Source organism: Drosophila subobscura, chromosome O, assembly GCF_008121235.1.
Source record: "Drosophila subobscura isolate 14011-0131.10 chromosome O, UCBerk_Dsub_1.0, whole genome shotgun sequence".
Classification (NCBI taxonomy): domain Eukaryota; kingdom Metazoa; phylum Arthropoda; class Insecta; order Diptera; family Drosophilidae; genus Drosophila; species Drosophila subobscura.
In genome coordinates this window covers 6,223,836-6,242,264 of record NC_048533.1, presented here as the reverse complement: position 1 = coordinate 6,242,264, position 18,429 = coordinate 6,223,836, and the positions used below count along the sequence as shown (strand labels likewise).

The window sequence follows — 18,429 nt, the reverse complement described above, 5'->3', positions numbered from 1 at the left end:
CCTTGGATGGGGGGTAATATAAACTCTCGTGACTCTTGGCGCTTATGTTGCCATGCGCTTTTCAGTGAGCGAGCTTTTCCTCTCTGTCACATTTTTAAGTTGCTTTTTCTTGATCTCTTGCTCTGCTCTGCTCTCTCAGACGATCGCGTGCGTACTCTGTGGCTCTTCTGGCACGTTTTTCTGCTTTATGTTCTCTAATTCATTTAAATCAATTTAGATAGAGTTCTTTTTTGCTGCGACTGCGACTATTTCTGTCGCACAATTGTTAGATTTTAAATGATTTTGATTAAACCAAAATGGTTTCAATCAGCGAATCAGCAAAATAAAAGGCACACAAAAAATTCTGCAAATTCTGAATATTGTTTTATGTATTTACGTTTGCCATATGGTGGCATGTGAGTTTCTCACGAGTTTCACCCGAAACTTTTCCACTGTTTAACTTCCAACAAATGTTAAATATTTTGTGGGGGAGCAATTTTGCGTGCTTCAATCAGATTTCCCTGAAAAGTTGCGGGCAGTGAGTAAATGTTTTTCCCAAAAGTGTACCAGCAATTCCGATAAATTAAAAATTCATTTCCGTTAATCTTACAACTTGCGTTTGCGCCACAGCAACAACTAGAGGGACTCCAAGGACCGTGGCTAAGAAAATGTAAATGGAATATCAAATGTCCAAAAACTGGTAACAGGAATAGCAGCTAAGGCAGCCGTGCCGTGACTGTTCAGTGGGTTCGAGTCGCACATGATAATCATAAGCATTTCGCGCCGCGCAACAATTGCCTCATGAATTTTTCAAAGGCAAATCAAATCAAACGGACGCCTGCCACACCCCATGCTCATCAGAATGCCCACACCCACAGCACAACAACACCACACTCCTCATTCTCCTCCTTCTCCTTCTGCTCCTCCTGTGTTTGCTCCTTTGGCAAGAAGTCATAATTTTCCGGCTGCTCGCGTGACTTTTCCATGCCATTTCGTGACTTGATTACATGCGTCCTTGTTGTTGTTCCACGTTGTTTTCGTTGTTGTTTTCCTGGCGATAATTGGGGTTGAATTTTCCCTCATATAGAGTTCACGGGGGGGCCATCAAAAACCCATACCCCATGACTTCTGCACGTGACACCCAGAACAACTACTGTCTGTGATTTTTAAAATTCAAACAAAAAAGAAACTTTTGACACACTTTAACACACACATGACTTACACGTAGTGGGTGGGTGGTGAGTGTATTGTTCTTGAAGGGGTATTGATATGAAAGATGAAATCTAAAAAGTCTTGAAAATAACTTTTTTCAACAACTTGCATGAGTTTATAAGAGCAGAACACTTTAGTTGGGGATTAGACCCATTTATACCTACTTAACGCTGAAAATATTGTGAGTCCTTTGCCTGTGCGTGACTTTTAAGGCTTGGAAATTCTTAAGGGATGCCCTTTTATCCGGTTTCATGGCTAAAACTAAATAGTTTTGTCCTGAGATTAACTTTAAAGACGTTTCTGCTCATGGTCTACACTTATCTATATGTTTCAGACCTTATTTAGTTATTAATTACTTTGAAATTAATAATGTAAGCACACAACTTTTCAATAAAATATGTTTGTTGAGGAGACTTCCCGGATTTGACCAGAAACCGTTGCATACTTTGCGGCTTCCACTGAAATTCCCAATTTAATATTCAGTCATCCCCAAAAAGCCTCCCCGACAGCCAAACAAACAACAGGCGGCGAACGCCGCAGCCCAAATAAAACACAAATTTCCACCAAATTTGCTAAGCACCTGTAAATAATAATTACAGTATTACAAAACATAAATAAAATTCCAAAAAATACACGAAATTAAAAAAAAGAACCACCCATGCACCCAAAAACAAAATTATGTTTGAGACAAAGGTCAACGGAAGCCAACGCAACCGAGTTGCTGGGCTCCCTAAATGTGAAGCACGTGTAAGTTTTTAATTACAATTAATGGTTGACATGGTGGGGGGATGCGACAGAGCAGAGGATGAACTGTGTGTGTGTGTGTGTGTGCATTGTGTTTTTAGCGGTCTTTGAAGTTGCCATAGACACAAGCATCTAAACCCCACGATACAGTATGACAAGAATAAAGGGGGGGCTTCAGCTGTTCCCAGACTTTTGGTTTAGTCGCTTGACAGCACGCAAGTGTATATATTGTGTGTGTGTGTAAGTGTGCCTGAGTTTGTGGGCAGGTGTTAATATTGTCATGTTTGAGCATTTAAGTATTTTTAATATCATAACGCGTTGCATACTTTATGGCGGGGCTTTGGGTTGCCAGGTATAACCCAAAAACTCACACAAGCGTGATTACACAGGGGCCTACACGTGTATTTATAAGAGTATTCGATGTATACTATATGCATATGTACATACATATTTCCCGTGCATAATCAGATCAATATATGCCCTTGTTGAGTTAAAGCTTTCGGTTGGGTAATCGGTTTAGTTTTTCGATGTGAAGCCAAGCTTTGCGGGTTTGTTACAACTAAAAATATGACAATAAATAGACAAAGTTCCTTTGCATCTCAAATTGTATGATTTTCTATAAGTAGATACTCTAAGAAAAATAATAAATAAAAAACTCATCACCATCCAATTTATATCAAAAACTTTTATTAATTTTCTGCTAACAAATCAGTCCTTAAAAATTAATATTCTTTTACAATATTCAAACCCAAATACACAAATTTTAATTCCCCGCTCACCAAAGACTTTTTTGATGGCCCACAAAATGTTGTGGCCAAACAAAATATTTGCCTAATCTTGTTATTTTTTTCCGTTTCTTCTCTTTTTTGTGTGTATTTATTCTTAAGGCTAAGCTATAAAAAATCGCTATTTACATGTGTACATTTGATGTGCTTTTAAGGCCGCTCGGGCCGGCTTAGGGGCTACTGCTACGGGCTATGACTATGTCTAAGGCCTACGGATTGCTAAGGGTAAATAAGCGGCAAAGCCGCCTGAGAGTTTGAGGTGTGGGGTGGACAGTAGCAAAAATGTGATTCAGTACAAGAGTCGTCTGTCATAGATGCTATCCCAGAGCCGCAACTTCTCGGCCTCTGGCAAATCAATCACTTGCACATCATGTGAGATATTCAGGCACTTGAACACCGCATCCTCACGCGAAATGGGCAACCAGGTGGATGTGGCTGCGGATGTGCCTGTGCCCTGCGGCAGGCACGGCTGCTGTTTTTCATCGTGCGTGACCAGCGGTATATTGGGATCTCCGCTTATGGCAAACTGCACAACCATGGACACCAGACGTTTTATCGTCTTGAATTCGGCCGTGCGGCGTTTTAGTTTCTTTGCTGCCGCATTGTAGAACAAATACGACAAATCATCGGCATGACAGGTGCCTCGCACCTTGCGGCCACAGGTGATAATCCTCATGATGTTGAAGTGCTTCGAGTCAAAGTCAAAGCGATACAGATACGTGGGCGCCTCTGGAGCGTAATGGGCACGCGAGAGCAAAGTCCTTTGGATGCCGTGCCAAAAATATTTGTACGAAAAGAGCTGCAAAAAGGAAGGAAGGCACAGAAAGAGAGAAAGGTTAATTATGATATATTAAGTGAGAGAAATTCACATTAAGTACTGAACGTTTAACCTTGACATTCATTTGAATGAATGACTAAAAAATGCATCTCAAAAATACTGTAATTACTGCATATTGCCACTTACATCACTGTACTCCAACATTGTTTCACGGCTGGGTTTCCTATCGCCAAAATAGGTTTCCCTCAGCTGCTTGCCAAATGCCCGCTGCTGCTCCTTGTCCAACTGCGCATCCCTTGGAGCCAGATACTCGCAATCTCCCAGCTGGCACAGCAACTCCGGCCACTTGTTTACCTCGGGGAACATTAACAGACCCTCGAAGGAGTTGCCGCCAATGACCATGGGAATGGAGTTGCCCCAACAGTTGCGCATCATCTCCAGCGGCGACTTGGGTATCACACAGTGATCTGTTTCATATGGTTCGATGGTGGGACCAAAGCAGAACATGGTCAGGCGCTGATGGCGCTCCTCCATGGTGATGATATCGTCGGCCACCCTCAACAGGCTGCTGGCCTTGCATTTCTTTAGATGAGCAAACACCTGGCGATCGTTTAGCTCTCCGGAGTAGCCCGTGGCCTGGGCCAAGCGATACGTCCAATTGATGTGCATCGGGGTCTGTGCCCAAGGGGCCAATGCCGCACCCGACATCAGCACAGTCTTGTGGAAGAGATTGCGGGTCTGCTCCGTCAGCATCATGTAGTGGGCGGACGCTCCACCTGCACTCTCACCAAAGACTGTAATGTTCTCTGGATCGCCGCCAAAGAACTGACAATTTTGCTTGACCCAACGCAGGGCCATCACTTGATCTTTTAGGCCAGCATTGCCGGGCACATCCAGCTCCTTATCGTCGAGACTGAGAAATCCCAGGGCACCAAGGCGATAGGAGATCACAACCAGGACCACATGCTCCATCATGATGTAGTCGGGACTGTACAAATCCCTTGAGGCCTCGCCCATTTGAAAGCCACCGCCGTAGATCCAAACGAGCACTGGCACAGGTTTATTGGGATGCAACTGAGGGAGGCAAAGAAATGTTAATTCCATATTTTATCGATTTAATATCGATTTTCTGCACTTACCTCTCTTGTGTACACATTTAGGTACAGGCAATCCTCGCTGCCCTGCACCAGTTTCATCACAATGTTCACTTGACAAGGCTTGGAGCGTACCCTGGTGCAGCGCTTCACCTCCGTCCAATGGTCAGGCTCTACGGGCGCCTTGAACCGCAGCTCCCCCACGGGGGGCTTCGCGAACGGTATGCCCTCGAAGCTAAAGTAGTTGTTCCCATATATCGACTGCCACTTGACGCCCTTCACCTTGCCATAGACCGTGTCGGCAATTACCTTGTCATTGCTCCGAAGGCGCTGTTGGTTTGTCTTGAACTTCACATAGCTGCAATGAAAGTGGGGGAACACACAGATACATTAATTCAGACCTACACCTCTCACACGCTCGCTCAATATACTAAGTGCTTTCGGGCTCTCGTATCCCTTATACTTTTGCTTTGTTTATAAACAAATACGTGTACTTCAGTATTACTGAATACTTTTCTAGTATTTTTTGCTAATTTCCAGTTAGCGCGTAAACAAAACAAAATATAAATAGCCAAATAGTGAAAATAGAATGCAACATATAGTCTATAAACTGAAGGGTGACCTATAATTTAGTGAGTTTGTATGAATTATATTAAAGCTAATGATGAAAATTAGTAAGAAAACTTAAAAGTTAATTAAGTTTGGAAGGTATGAGCCTTTCATTTGATTCAAACAAGTCCAATGAAAGATTCTCCCTAAGGAATAAATCATAATTTCAGATAAAATATTAAAAAGAATTTATCTTTCTTCTCAGAGTTACAATTTAAGGAATTATGTTAGAACTCTCTTTCACCTACGAGTTTTTAGTTTCCCAAACTCCAACCCCAAACCAAGCGTTTCCAGCAAAACCAGCACTCTCCATTCTTAATGAGTATTCATTCGGACTATCATCGAGAACGTACCCTAAGTATTCCAATGTAGGCGTGCCCCATTTAAATTTCAAGTGCGTTTCCATTTAGAAACGTGCGCTCCAAACGACGCGTGAGCCGATCCACAACAGACCGAACCAAAAAGTGCTCGCTGGCTGCAAAATATATTGTACGTATTGTACGTATGTAGATGGCAGAAGATCACTCGTACTTAGTAAAAAGAGAAGACGCGGACGCGTTCGATATGATGACCACAAATCATGGGAGGCCACAATTAATTAACAGCTGCCCGGCGTCTTCTGTCTGTTGTCTGTGGTCTGTGGGGGCCAACCTTGACGGGGGATTCCAGAAAACGTTCGCATAGAACTGCAATTGGTGTGAATTGTTAGATATCCAGTGCTAATTGTCAGTTTCCAAGCGGATCGAGGTCGAGCCCTAAGATTCCAGTTGCTGAATAATAAATACATAATTCTAGAAGCACGAGAACCTGTTTTCTTGTCTGTGAATTAAATTATATCTACTTTTTTTTAAACAAGTGACTGGTCATTTAAGTATTCTACATATATACACAAACGGGTAATCAAACAGAAGTAATGTGTCAGAGCAGAAATTGCTTCGGAATCACAATTAAAAAGTTAAGGAAATCTTAAAACAATTCCAGAAACGTTTTAAATGCTTTTAGGAAAACAAACAGCGGAACCGTACAGTGGAATATCCAAAATATTTACATATTAAAATCCATTTGAATGGAAAATCGAAATGGATATGGAAATTTTCAGCAAATCAATCAATATCCCAATGCATCATGGCATCGTTTCTGGGGCTTGCAGGTCAATGGCATTTTGCTTGAGTGCATTCAATATATTCAATAGAATATTTCGTATTTTTTCCCATGAAAGAAACCGAGCAAAATATAATATTCAATATTTTTCCATTTATCAAATTCATGCATCCATGTGTAAAGTGATGCAGAAGAGCAGCAGCAGAAATTATAGTCGGTCATTGATATTCGTTGATACATACGAGAGTGAGCACACACTGTATTTATTTTTCGTATCACTTGTCTCATTTTGTAGCAAACTAAATTGAGTAAAATATTTGTTCAACATTTCTAGTCGAGTACCCGTAATTGTTTATTGAAAAATTTAACACAATTTTAAGGTGAACAAGGTACAAAAAAAGCTAGAAAAGTTCAACAATTTCGGAGTAGAATTAAATTTGCAATATTTCACGATGGGAAAATGTATGCAAAAATATATTTCAAATTGGTTGCAACGAATTGTGACAAAGCTTTTTCTATGATTTAATCATTCATAAAACTCGTAAATAAAAATGTTAAGTGCATTCCCATATTTCTGTTTGACTTTTTTTCTTCAATCTCTGCATTTTTGTTTCTTCTTTTCGGTTTCTTCTCAATTTCTGTTTATTCGTCAACTTTACAGCAGAGTCGGCAGAAAATTCTTGATTATTGCCTTGACATTTACCGAAACGTGAGACTGGCCCCAAAGAATTTCACCAGAGTTTCCCATGATATTTTATCTTGCTTGTACTTGTGTGACATGCGTGTACACAAATTTATTCAATTTCACAAATAATTGAGCTGATAAAGTCAGCGGCAGCAAGCCCACAATGATTATATCACTGGGCAGTAAAACAGTTAAACAATCCCATGGACTGACGCACCTGGAAAGTCACGTTAGTGCTACCCCACTTAAATGTTAAGCCAGGGCTGTTTAAAATCTTATCGCACCCTATGTCTGATATTGATAATTTATAATTAATAATGCACACAAAGCACAAATGCTATCAGCGTGTTTAGGTAGCTCTTCAAGAGTCCGTCGCTAACCATCTAAATTCGATGTGTAATGAGGTGATTTGATCCCTCAAAGTACAAGGTTCATTTCCAGACAAGATGTCTGTGGATCTGCCAGTCTGCTGATCGTTATAAGATTTATTTTTTGGCAATCAGCTTGAAGGTAGACTTTGAAGCAATGACGTTTCGAGGAGCAGACGAAGATGCGGATACTTAATGCGAGTATGACTGTATTTGATAGAAGAGTCTTATCAACAGCTTTATGGCTACTTATGAGACCCCTAATGATGAACCGGATTTTCGACACCCAGTCGGTACATCTGCCTGGAGAAGCAGTAGCCTGTAATCTCTTGATAAGAAACAGCTCCATTGGCCGGACTTGGTGGCTTATCAAAGCGTAAAAAAAAGTGTGTGCTTCTACTTGAGCCTCGTACATATGGTCATGGAACGAACTATGGCAAGGCAAGCGACTTATAGATCGATTCAATCAATGACAACTGATGATTGGCCTGTATGGTAATGCATAAATCTATTTGCATATATAACTAGTAAACCAGGAAATGCATGAGAGAAGCTACATATTGCGAATAGGAATTCAATTAAAAACAACTTACTTCAGGGCAATGCGCATCTGATCGGCCACGGCTATATCGAATGACATCTTGCTGTGGTCTCACGCTGCTCTACGGCCAATCGATTCCCTCCTGGGTATAAATTGTGTATTGTATACTATATATATATATCGTGTTTGTAAAAGCGTGCCAAACTATAAAATACAATCCGCAAGCTGTTGGAAATCCCAGTGAAAATAAACGCAGGGCAAAACGCGTAACTAAACCAAATAAAACAAAACAAAAATCTGTAAAACAAACGGCTGGACCGGACACAAGGGCGACAAAGCCTGGCGCGAAATTTGTTTCTGATTTTTGTTTTTCCCTTTACTCTTTAGGTTTTAGAATTGTTCTTCTATTTTCACAAAACACACACAGAAACACAGAATGTCACATCACTTGTTGCTTGTTTTTGCTGTTGTTGTTCCACTTTCAGTTATTCTTTTTAATTGAAAAACTCAGCCACATATTGACATTGGCGGGATAGGGAGGGGCTTGAAGATTTATATATTCCAGCTCTGGGAGTAGCCTAAGGCTTTCGTTGCGTTTTGTTCGGGGGCTGGTCGGCAACTGAACATTTTCAAGTAAGCGCCGGCTAAGTTTAGTGTTTCGTCGCCGCTGTCGCTGCTGTTGCTGCTATTGTTGTTGTTGTTGTTGTTGTTGTTGTTGATGTTGATGATTTTTCCACTCATTTGCTCATTTCATGCCGGCTATGGGGTCGTATGAGTGATATTCTAGCTCTAGGTCTGACAGTTGTGTGCGTGCGAGTTGGCACTGTGATTGTGTGTGAGGGTTTTGCATAGCTGTATGAGAGGGCTATGCATAGCTGTGCGGCTTTTCCATGTGTTCGCGTGTGTCCATTGATTGTGTGAGGGCTTTTGCATGTGTTTCTGTTTCTGTGTCTGAGTTTTGCACTCAGAATGGAATGCCTGTGTCTGGTCGAGTGGATTCGCCTGCTGCCCGTGCTGGGCGCCGTTGTTTTGTTTAAACGTTATCGTTTTTGTTGCTGCTTGTTTTGTTTATTGTTTATAGCATATGCACCGGTGTCCGCCGTCCGTCCCGCCTATCAGCATTGCTTCTTCCTATTGTTATAATTATTGTTATTTACCAGTGTGTTTGTTCTGCTTGAATTTCGGCTGAGCTTCGTGCTTATGTTTGCGGGAATTCAGAACATCTCAGCTAGCAACTGCGAAATCTATTAATTAAACAACATTGTAGCGCAAAAGGCACAGTTTCTATGCGTTTCAATTAAACTAGATTACTCGAGCATTACAATTATTTCATTGAGTGCCATTGCGGATACAAATAGACTGCCCTTAAGGCCGGCCATGATGGGTTTGCACTATATAATGCAATTAACTAAGTAACTGGCGATACTGTCAGTGACTCTAATAATTACGGCCATAAGATTATACGAAAACGATAGAACAAAATGGGTTGACCAGCACAAAAACACTCCACAAATTACTGGCGTCTCCGTAGAGACCATAAAATGGTAGAATACCAAGGAAAAATCTATTTTTAAAGTTTCATTTAATAAAAATATTTTAAAAAATTATGCATTTAATAAACAAGTTTAGAATGTACAGCAAATGCAATAGCTATCACGAAGACTCCAACAAATTATTTAATATCTAAACACACTCAATTTTAATAGCTAACTCACTCAATAGTTGGCTAACTTAATACAAATTAAGCTTTAAAACTGTATACTAAATTATATTATTGAGAAAAAGCACTACACAAACTGCCACTACCTCTACTTGAATGAAACGGGAAAACAATTCTCTAAATTATCATATTGTTTTATAGAATAGTCACTGCGCCATTTCCCGCTTCCACCACGCAATCTAACGTGTTTGAATCAAGTTGACTGTATAATCAGCCAACTATATTTACTATATACTTATACTTACATTTATTGCAACATTTTTTACATTTATTTTTTCTGTATATAGCACTTAATTGGTCAATTACTCGTCAAGTAGTTGATAGAGTTTACCTGCTGTCCAGAGCCACTCTGAAACTCGTTTAGCTGTTAATCTATTGAGACCTTCATGGGCTCTTGGGCTTCTCCTGAGGGCTCATCACCTGATTTTAATGAATTTTCAATTAGATAAGTTGCACATGATGCAGTCAAAGGCACAGTCACATTAAATGTTAAATGATGGCCCCGAAAATGCCATTGGCAGTGAGAGTAGAGACCTGTGTCCAGCCTGGCCATAAATTATGGAATAAGCAACCCAACAGAATACAGAGAACACAACAATGCCCATGCACTCTGAGGATACTCATAAATAAACGACTTCGAGCCAAAATAATCAGCATTAAACCTGTACAGTCAAATCTACGATTAATAGATTTCAGAATGGATTTTCTAGTTTACGGTTTTATGCAAATAATTTTGACAATTTTAATTAAGCAAATATGATTTTTCCCCCATTGACGGTTGACTCTTATGCTGGCCGCTTCTCGGCATTCTTTTTGGTAAACTCCTCTGCAGTTTTCATGAACTTCTTGTGATCGGTTACAAACTCCTCGGCCAGATCGACACGCAGCGGATGCTCTGGCTCTGGTTCATGCAGGATGCCCACAAGAGCCTCCAGAATTTTCTCAGTGCTGGTTGTGGGCTTCCAGTTGTCCGAGTTAATGATGGGCAAGCACACCAGACCCTTCTCATCGATGTTGGGATGATAGATCTTCGTTTTAAATATGACCTTGGGTGGCTGGAAGGGATACTCGTCGGGGAAGTTCACCTCAATGCGAAAGGCCCCCTTGTTGTATGGTGGACGCTCTGGCACCAACAGGATCTTCCACACCATAATGGATTCATCGCTGGCCTGAATGTTACACCAAGTCTTCTTTTTGCCAGACTCAAGCAGATCAGCAAGCTCCCGGGTCAATCGACGTGAGGCACTCATTTTTGGAGGGTAAAAAATGTATGTTTTTGGCAAAAAGTTAAGAATTTCTAAAGTTTAAAAAGACGAAAAGATGTTTGCTAGTCAGAGAATAAATTATAACTGGAAGGAGACTAGAATAAAGTAGTTATGTTGAGGGTAAGCAAACGATTCCTGACAGCAAAGTCAAGGAAGATTCTTTTGTAGAAAAAAAAACACAGAAAGAAATTGCTAATTTAAGGATGTGCAACATTCCATTTAACTATATTTGTTATATCTGTCTATATCAGATAAAAAAGTGCTAAAAGATATAACCATCTTCCTCAGAAGAGTAGCTCCTTATTGTCAGCGTAGAGGCTCTGCCACACCTTCAGTTTGGGCCACTCGGGCAATTCAATATGCTTCAATTCATCGCTGATGTTCAGACACTTGAAGACCTCATCGGATTTGCGCACTGGATCCCATGTCAGCGTATCCATTCCATTGATCTTCTCACTATACGGATTACCCGTGGCCGCAAACTGTGTCCATATGCCAATCGTTCTCTCTATGTTCCGGTATTCCCTGCTGTCCTTGGGCAGACGACGCGCCAGGAGACTGCTGAACTGATAGCCCAAATCATCGGCATGGCTCACACCCTTAACCCCACGACCCATGCGCATAATTCTATAGGGGAATATAATCTCTTCGGAGTCGAAATCATAGCGATAAAAGTAGACAGGAGCGCCAGCGGCATGGGCATGACGAGAGTGCACCACACGCAGGGCAGGAAAGACAAAGTAAAAGATCGAACAGACCTAAAAGGTAGAGAAATTTATGGCATACTCAGATTTATGTAAATATAGGAAAAACTTACATCCATATAGTTATCAGCGGTGGCGGAATCGCCCGTACGATGTGCATCTCGTATTTTCGAGCCCCACAACTCAATTGTTTCCTTGGTGGGTTCCTTGGCAAGCAATTCACGTGGTATAAAAGGAGTGCCAGCATCCACTTGCTGCACGGTTTGCGGCAGTATTTTGATCTCTAAAAAAATCAAGTAAAATATTTGATTTCGTAGATTGATTTTCTTTAGAGAGTATCGCCTACCTGGCACCCACAGTAGACCCTCATAGGAAGTATTTCCTATCAGCATGGGAATGGTGTTGCTCCAGGCGGTCTTCATCATTTCGATGGGTGCTTTGGGCACCACACAATCAGCGGTTACATACGGCTCCAGCGAAGGGCCAAAGGCAAACATAATCTTATTCATACGATCCTCCAACGTAAGGACATTCTCCTCGACACGTATCAAATCTTTGGCCTTGACATTCTGCAAAAAGTCCAGCACATCCTTGTCTTTATCCTCGCCCTTGTAGCCAGCCAGTTTTGCTATTCTGTAGGGATTGTGGGTAATGTCTCCATTGTAGGCCCAAGGTGCGATGGCACTGCCCGACTGCAGGATGCCGCGATGGAAGAGGCCCTGCGTCTGATCAGTGATCATCATGTAGTGGGTGGACGCACCTCCGGCACTCTCTCCAAACACGGTGATGCAGTTCGGATCGCCACCAAAGTTGGCGCAATTATTTTTGATCCATTTGAGAGCCATCACCTGATCCTTCAGTCCCGCATTGCCAGGAACATTTAACTCGGGCGACTTTAAACTAAGAAAACCTGAGACAAAAATAATGAAAAGTTAGTTAAAGTTCTTCTTGAAGTTGGTTTTCGCTTACCCAATGCTCCCAGACGATACTGAATGGTCACCAGGACCACATCTTCCTTGATGAAGTAGTCTGGGCCATACCATTCCCTATTGGCTTCACCAATGATGAAGCCACCGCCATGTATCCACACCATAACAGGACGTGGCTTGTCGGGGGTGACCTTAACAGAGATATACATATATGTATATGAGATATTTGTGGGGCAATAATCATGGCAACGCAATGAAATATTAATTTCTACTCACATTATTGGTATAGACATTCAAGTAGAGGCAATCCTCAGAGCCCTCTACCTTATCCATGACAAAGTGCACCTGGACGGACTTATCCCTGGCCTGACTACAATCCCTTTCCCCCTCCCATGGGGTGGGTCGTTGTGGGGACCTGAAGCGCAGCTCACCCACGGGTGGCTGGGCATAGGGTATGCCCTCGAAGCTGAAGTAGGGCACATCGTACATGGACAGACGCTTCACTCCCCTCACTTTGCCATACTCGGTGTCGGCAACAATGGTCTCATTGGTGGTCTGGCGGTACTGCTGGAGTTTATGCTCGATGGTTCTGCAAAATGTACGAGGGAGTAGTAGTAGTAGTAGTATGAATTTACTGCGTACTAGTGTACTATAATTAGCATAACAATATTGGATCCGGTGGGAAGATAATTTGATATTTTTGTCACAGAGTCAATTATTTTAATTCGTTCTCAAAGCCCACATTCCGGAGCTGTCGGGGCTGGGTGCAGACTGCATGCATTGCATTAAATTTAAATTGTTTTGCCGTCTGCCCATCCCTCAGGCAGACACACATACCATACAGTGGCAGCTCTCCAGCTTCTGGCTCAGCCAACTGTGTTTTGTGGTCCACCTGCTAACCCAGGCACGTCTGCCAGTGATAAATTAACAGACACTCTACTCTGCTGACTATAGTTTCGGCCCAAAATTTAAAGCCACCAAAGAGAGTTCCTGGAGAGTTGCTAAATCATTCTGTGGGAGGATATTGCCTACCCTTTTCGACTCCACAACACCACAAAATTGTGCATAATCTTGTGAATATATTATAACCATAAGCCATTGTTCCGACGCTCTTATCAGCAGCTGTCACTTTGTTATCACTCCACGGAGAGAGCTCTTAAGTAGACTTAATTGCTTTACTTTTATTTAAAAAAATGAAAATGCAATCATCCGAATCTTCATACATACGCGTACTGTGGAGGTCTGTGCGATGTATAAAAATAAACATTAATTGGTAATTATTAGCCTGCACACAAATTATAGTATGTGTACATGGAAATATTAATAATCAAGTTAATATGAAAAATTGTTCATAATTATAAGCAGCCCGCACGTCAGACATAGTTATTTTTAATTACATTACAAAATAAAATCACACCTATTTTAGCTGTCAAACTGATAAAATTTTAATTTGCCAATTAAATGGCAAAGGAACGGATGGAGGGGGAGAAAACATGCTCCAAATACGATAATCAACTTCAATATCAAGGTTATAGACTGATAAGAATTGTAGGAGACTGTGGGACTGTTATAACTTGAAAAATTAAATAACATTCATTTTGATTTCACCCGTTTATCAACTGTTTGCTTTGTTCTTGGGAACATTCCGATTTTCTGGGTGCAGCCATAATGAAATTCTATTTACAGATAAACAACATCTTTAGTTACAAAACAAAGTAGCCAAAAATATACTATATAAAGCCATTTGTTTATGCAAAGTCATTACTATATCGATTATAGAAACAGTTGCGCAATTAAGGCTAAGACCTTATGGTCGTAAATCTTACACGTTAAACTGATTCCAGCAATAAGTAAAACAATTTTATGAGTTAATGCTAATATGTGACGTTTTTACAGCCGCAGACATAAAAACTTTTTCGCATTATTGGAGAAAGTTTTCGTATGATTTTTGGGAATTATATTGAAATGGTGGGATTTATGGATTGGATTGAATTGGATTTATGGCTGAATGATTCGAATAAATAATATTATTTGCTACATTTGGTTATTGTTTTTCAATGGGAATTGTTTTAGCCGTTTGCTATCTTAAATTATGGATTGTTCTTCAGTCCCCGAAAATGCTCCAATCTTTTTTAAAAATGTTAAAATTCAAATCTATTGCTCATATTTTTTTAGTTTCCCGTACCAACTATATTTTCAAGATCTCTAAACCGTTAGTTACAAATTTGAAACGTAATCTAACTTATGTTTCCAGCCCTAAAATGCCACTAAATGATGACCTAAGTGACTTTCTACATTCGATATGCCCTCCAGTTTGCGTCATGCTTCAACGTTTAATCTTTTGAAAGCGCACAAAAAAAACCTCAATTAGATCACTAAATATTATTAATTCCTGCCATCCCACGGCGTTAGTCATGCCTGACAAATAATGAATAACGAAAATTGTTAAAAAGCGCCGATCGGACAAAAGAACACGAAGCCGCACAACAAAAATGACAAAAGCTGACCGCAAGAATAGCAACAATTGCAACAATAATACGTGTACAGTGTACGCTCTCCCGACATTAATAAAGAATAATTAAATATATTAACAACTATTCGGATTAAGGTCAAACATTCGCTACTCACTTGAGGCGCCATCGAAGCCGCTCCACAAAGCCGAGGTTCTTGTTCATTTTCGGCGGACGGGGTCTAGTTAACCATACACGAACCGATCTGTTATTTTTCTATAATTAGATCTGCCACCGGATCCACGATCCAAAATGCGTTCCGTTGCGTTCCAGCGACAAACTGAAACTGAAATTAAAAACAAACTTTTTCATATGGAATTCCAGCCGGCGGCGAGAGCGAGCAAGCAGAATAGGCGAAGACAAGTGGCGAAAAAAAAGAAAAAATATACTACATTAACACAAATATCGAAATACAAATTAAACAAAAAAAACATACACAGAAGAAAGAGAGGAGAAAGAGAGGGGCCGAGAGAGAGAGAGAGAGAGCAGAGGAGAGGAATATGTGTGGCAAAAAACAGATATTGTATTTTCAAGTGCGGAGCCAGAGAGATAAACAGAAAACAGAACCGGAAAAAATAAAGCTTCGAGTCGAAGTGTTGTATACCGTAGGACGTCTGACTGACTGTTGTAGTTATGTACCTATGACAATGAGGTTTGGTGGAATTATCTTTAGCAATAAAATATTTGTACTCACAAAAAGTTAATAGTTACTCCAATTATAAATAGATCGCAAATAAATGTCGCTTCTTCAAATCGGCATACTCTCTGCTATTGCTATAGGGTATCGAAAAATCACAGTAACAACAACCGATCATTGAGCCGTGGAGAACGTGAAGAAGATGGAAGCGTGGGCTGGCTGTCCGAATGGCGCTGTGGAGAGCTTTGGCTTTTGTGGAGCTGGAGTGGAGCACAACACCTCTTTGAACGCGCCCCAGGCGAATGCATAATGAATCAACACTGCACAAAATCCAAATATTTATTAGCTAAGCATTTTTTTGCTTCAAGTCTTAGCTGAGCTCAGGCAAAAAGCCAAGCCGGTTGTCGGTTAGACTGGGGTGAAGAGTGGGTCAACGTCAACGGCAGCCCCAAAAGCAACCACCACTGTGATCGTGCCGGCGAAAAAAGTGCTAGAAATGTAAACAAAACGAAATAATTACATACATATGTACATACATATATGCGCTAAACTTTACTCACCGTTCGGTCATAAAGCTTGGTTGATAGTGAGTGGCGCGGCGTGGCGGGGCGTTGGGGCAAAAGCTGCGAAAAAGCTTTGTGAATAGCTTTAAAGCGCTGACTTGGCCAAGTATTATCCCCTGAGAATGTTTTATAATGCAAATAAAGTTCCAAAATTCGATGATTAATTATATTAAAATAAGGAAATTTTGATGGTAAATTAAAGTTAATTAAAATAATCAGAGAACACTTGCGGGAACATCTATATTCCCTCTATTTTCCCCCATTTAACCACCATAAAGTTTAATTTCATCTTCGTACAGACGATTCCACACTTCTAGGCCATCCTTTTCGTACTGCGTTATAAAGTCCAGATCGTGTCCTATATTCAATGCCCTATAGGGCAACTTTGCGGTCACTGGAGTCCACTCCTCCGACTCCGTTTCAACGCAGTTGGGATCTCCAGTCTTGGCAAAGGCTGTCAGAATGCCGACCATCCTTTGTATTGTGAGATATTCAGCAGAATCCAGCGGCAGCTTCTGTACTCCCTTCTTGTGGAAGACATAGCCCATGTCATCAGCATGACAGACACCCCGCTTGATGTCATCGCCGCATAATTTATTTCGCACTAGATTGAAGCTCGGAGAATCAAAATCGAAGCGGTACAGATAGGTGGGTGCCTGGGCATGGGCCAATCGAGAGCGCACCACGCGATGCAGCCCGTGCCAAAAGAGTTTATAGCTAAAGAGCTGCAAAAAAGGGAAATCAGAAAGAGATCCAAGCCAGAATTCAAATGTTTACTTACATCCAGAAGTTGTGTCACATTGTTTTTGGTAATTCCTCGTGGACCATAATGATATTTAACGAGTTCCTTAGCTCTAGCCTCACGCACCTCATCGGACATCGTGACGAACAGTTCGTAGGGTAGCACCAGCTCTGGTTCTTGTTTGAGAAGATCTAGCATAAAGCCATTGTTCAGCTTCAAGAAGGGATAATAGACCAAGCCCTCGAAGGAGGTGCCGCCCAGCAACAGGGGCACCTTTACGGACCAAGCATCTCGCATCATCTCCAGATATGGCTGCTGCACCAGACCATTCTCGTAATTGGCCTCCTCCACCCCGGGCACAAAGGGATAGAGAAAGCCAAAGCATCGATCGTGAAAGGTGTAGCAATTATGGGCATACTCCAACAATTTCTTGGCCTCCACCCAGCGAAGGTACCGCAGCATATCCTTCTCCCTGCGAGGTCCCGCGTAGCCAGCAGACAGCGCCAATTGCGAGTACAAACATCTTCGATCGGGTATCTGTACCCAGGGACTCAGCATAGAGCCAGACATCATGATGGCCTTGTGGAAGAGGCCCTTGGCTTGCGGCAGGCACATCATAAAATGGACACCCACAGCTCCGGCACTCTCGCCAAAGAGCGTGACGTTCTCCGGATCACCATTGAAGTTCTGGATATGCTGTTTGATCCACTTGAGGGCCAGCAGTTGATCGTGGAGTCCCGCATTGCCAGGGACATTCGATTCGATGCTTGGCAGACTGAGAAATCCAAGAGCGCACAGCCGATAGTTGAAGATTACGTACACAATGTCCTTGGACATCAAATAGTCCGGACCGTACATCTTTCGAGTGGCACCACCAGTGCGAAAGGCACCACCATAGATGTAGATCATGACGGGAAGAGGAGGCTTGGTTTTATCAAACTAGAAGAGAGGGAGAGAATTAGCAGATGACGAATTAAGATATGCTGATCCATCACTCACATGCTTGGTGTAGACATTCAAGTAGAGGCAATCCTCACTGCCAATGGTTTTGCCTCCATTGAACTCCATCTGCAAGGGTATATCCCTCTCCTGTTGCGCATCCAGTTCCTGGTCAGTCCACGGCTCTGCGGGTTCTGGGGCCACAAAGCGCAGCTCTCCCAGCGGTGGCTTGCCAAATGGAATGCCCTCAAAGCTGAAAAACGAATCGCCGTAGATGCCACACTGTCGGCGACCCTTTAGACGGCCCATAGGCAGATCTACGATCTTTGTTTCCGCAGAACTACGCCGGGCAGTGAGACGTAGAGACCGGTAGACAAACTGCAGATACTTGCCAGGGGTAGGTCCCGACACACAAAGTTTCCACATTTTAAAATCGAATTAATTGAAACTTTTGAAAGAAATCTTAAAACATAATTTGATGGCCGACTGAGATCAGCTTTGCTTATAATTAAAGTGAATAGATT

At 41.7% G+C, this 18,429-nt stretch overlaps 3 protein-coding genes across 3 annotated transcripts; all 3 read right to left on the bottom strand.

Moving 5' to 3' along the window:
* Positions 1–2,806: 2,806 nt before the first annotated feature.
* Positions 2,807–15,327, bottom strand: LOC117898724. The gene is made up of 11 exons (XM_034808342.1): positions 15,143–15,327; positions 12,791–13,103; positions 12,555–12,705; positions 11,932–12,495; positions 11,699–11,868; positions 11,167–11,639; positions 10,439–10,861; positions 7,949–7,999; positions 4,638–4,950; positions 3,685–4,572; positions 2,807–3,519 (listed from the first exon to the last, which is right to left on the bottom strand). The coding sequence occupies exons 1-11, from the start codon at positions 15,187–15,189 to the stop codon at positions 3,010–3,012; spliced, it is 3,903 nt and encodes a 1,300-aa protein (XP_034664233.1). The 5' UTR covers positions 15,190–15,327; the 3' UTR covers positions 2,807–3,009.
* Positions 10,343–10,990, bottom strand: LOC117896156 (ubiquitin-conjugating enzyme E2-18 kDa). The gene has a single exon (XM_034804235.1). It carries the CDS (start codon positions 10,864–10,866, stop codon positions 10,402–10,404), a length of 465 nt encoding a protein of 154 aa, XP_034660126.1. The 5' UTR covers positions 10,867–10,990; the 3' UTR covers positions 10,343–10,401.
* A 1,159-nt stretch (positions 15,328–16,486) lies between the features above and the next one.
* Positions 16,487–18,398, bottom strand: LOC117896148 (esterase B1). The gene is made up of 3 exons (XM_034804223.1): positions 17,966–18,398; positions 17,006–17,905; positions 16,487–16,949 (listed from the first exon to the last, which is right to left on the bottom strand). The coding sequence occupies exons 1-3, from the start codon at positions 18,329–18,331 to the stop codon at positions 16,488–16,490; spliced, it is 1,728 nt and encodes a 575-aa protein (XP_034660114.1). The 5' UTR covers positions 18,332–18,398; the 3' UTR covers position 16,487.
* Between the last annotated feature and the right edge of the window lie 31 nt (positions 18,399–18,429).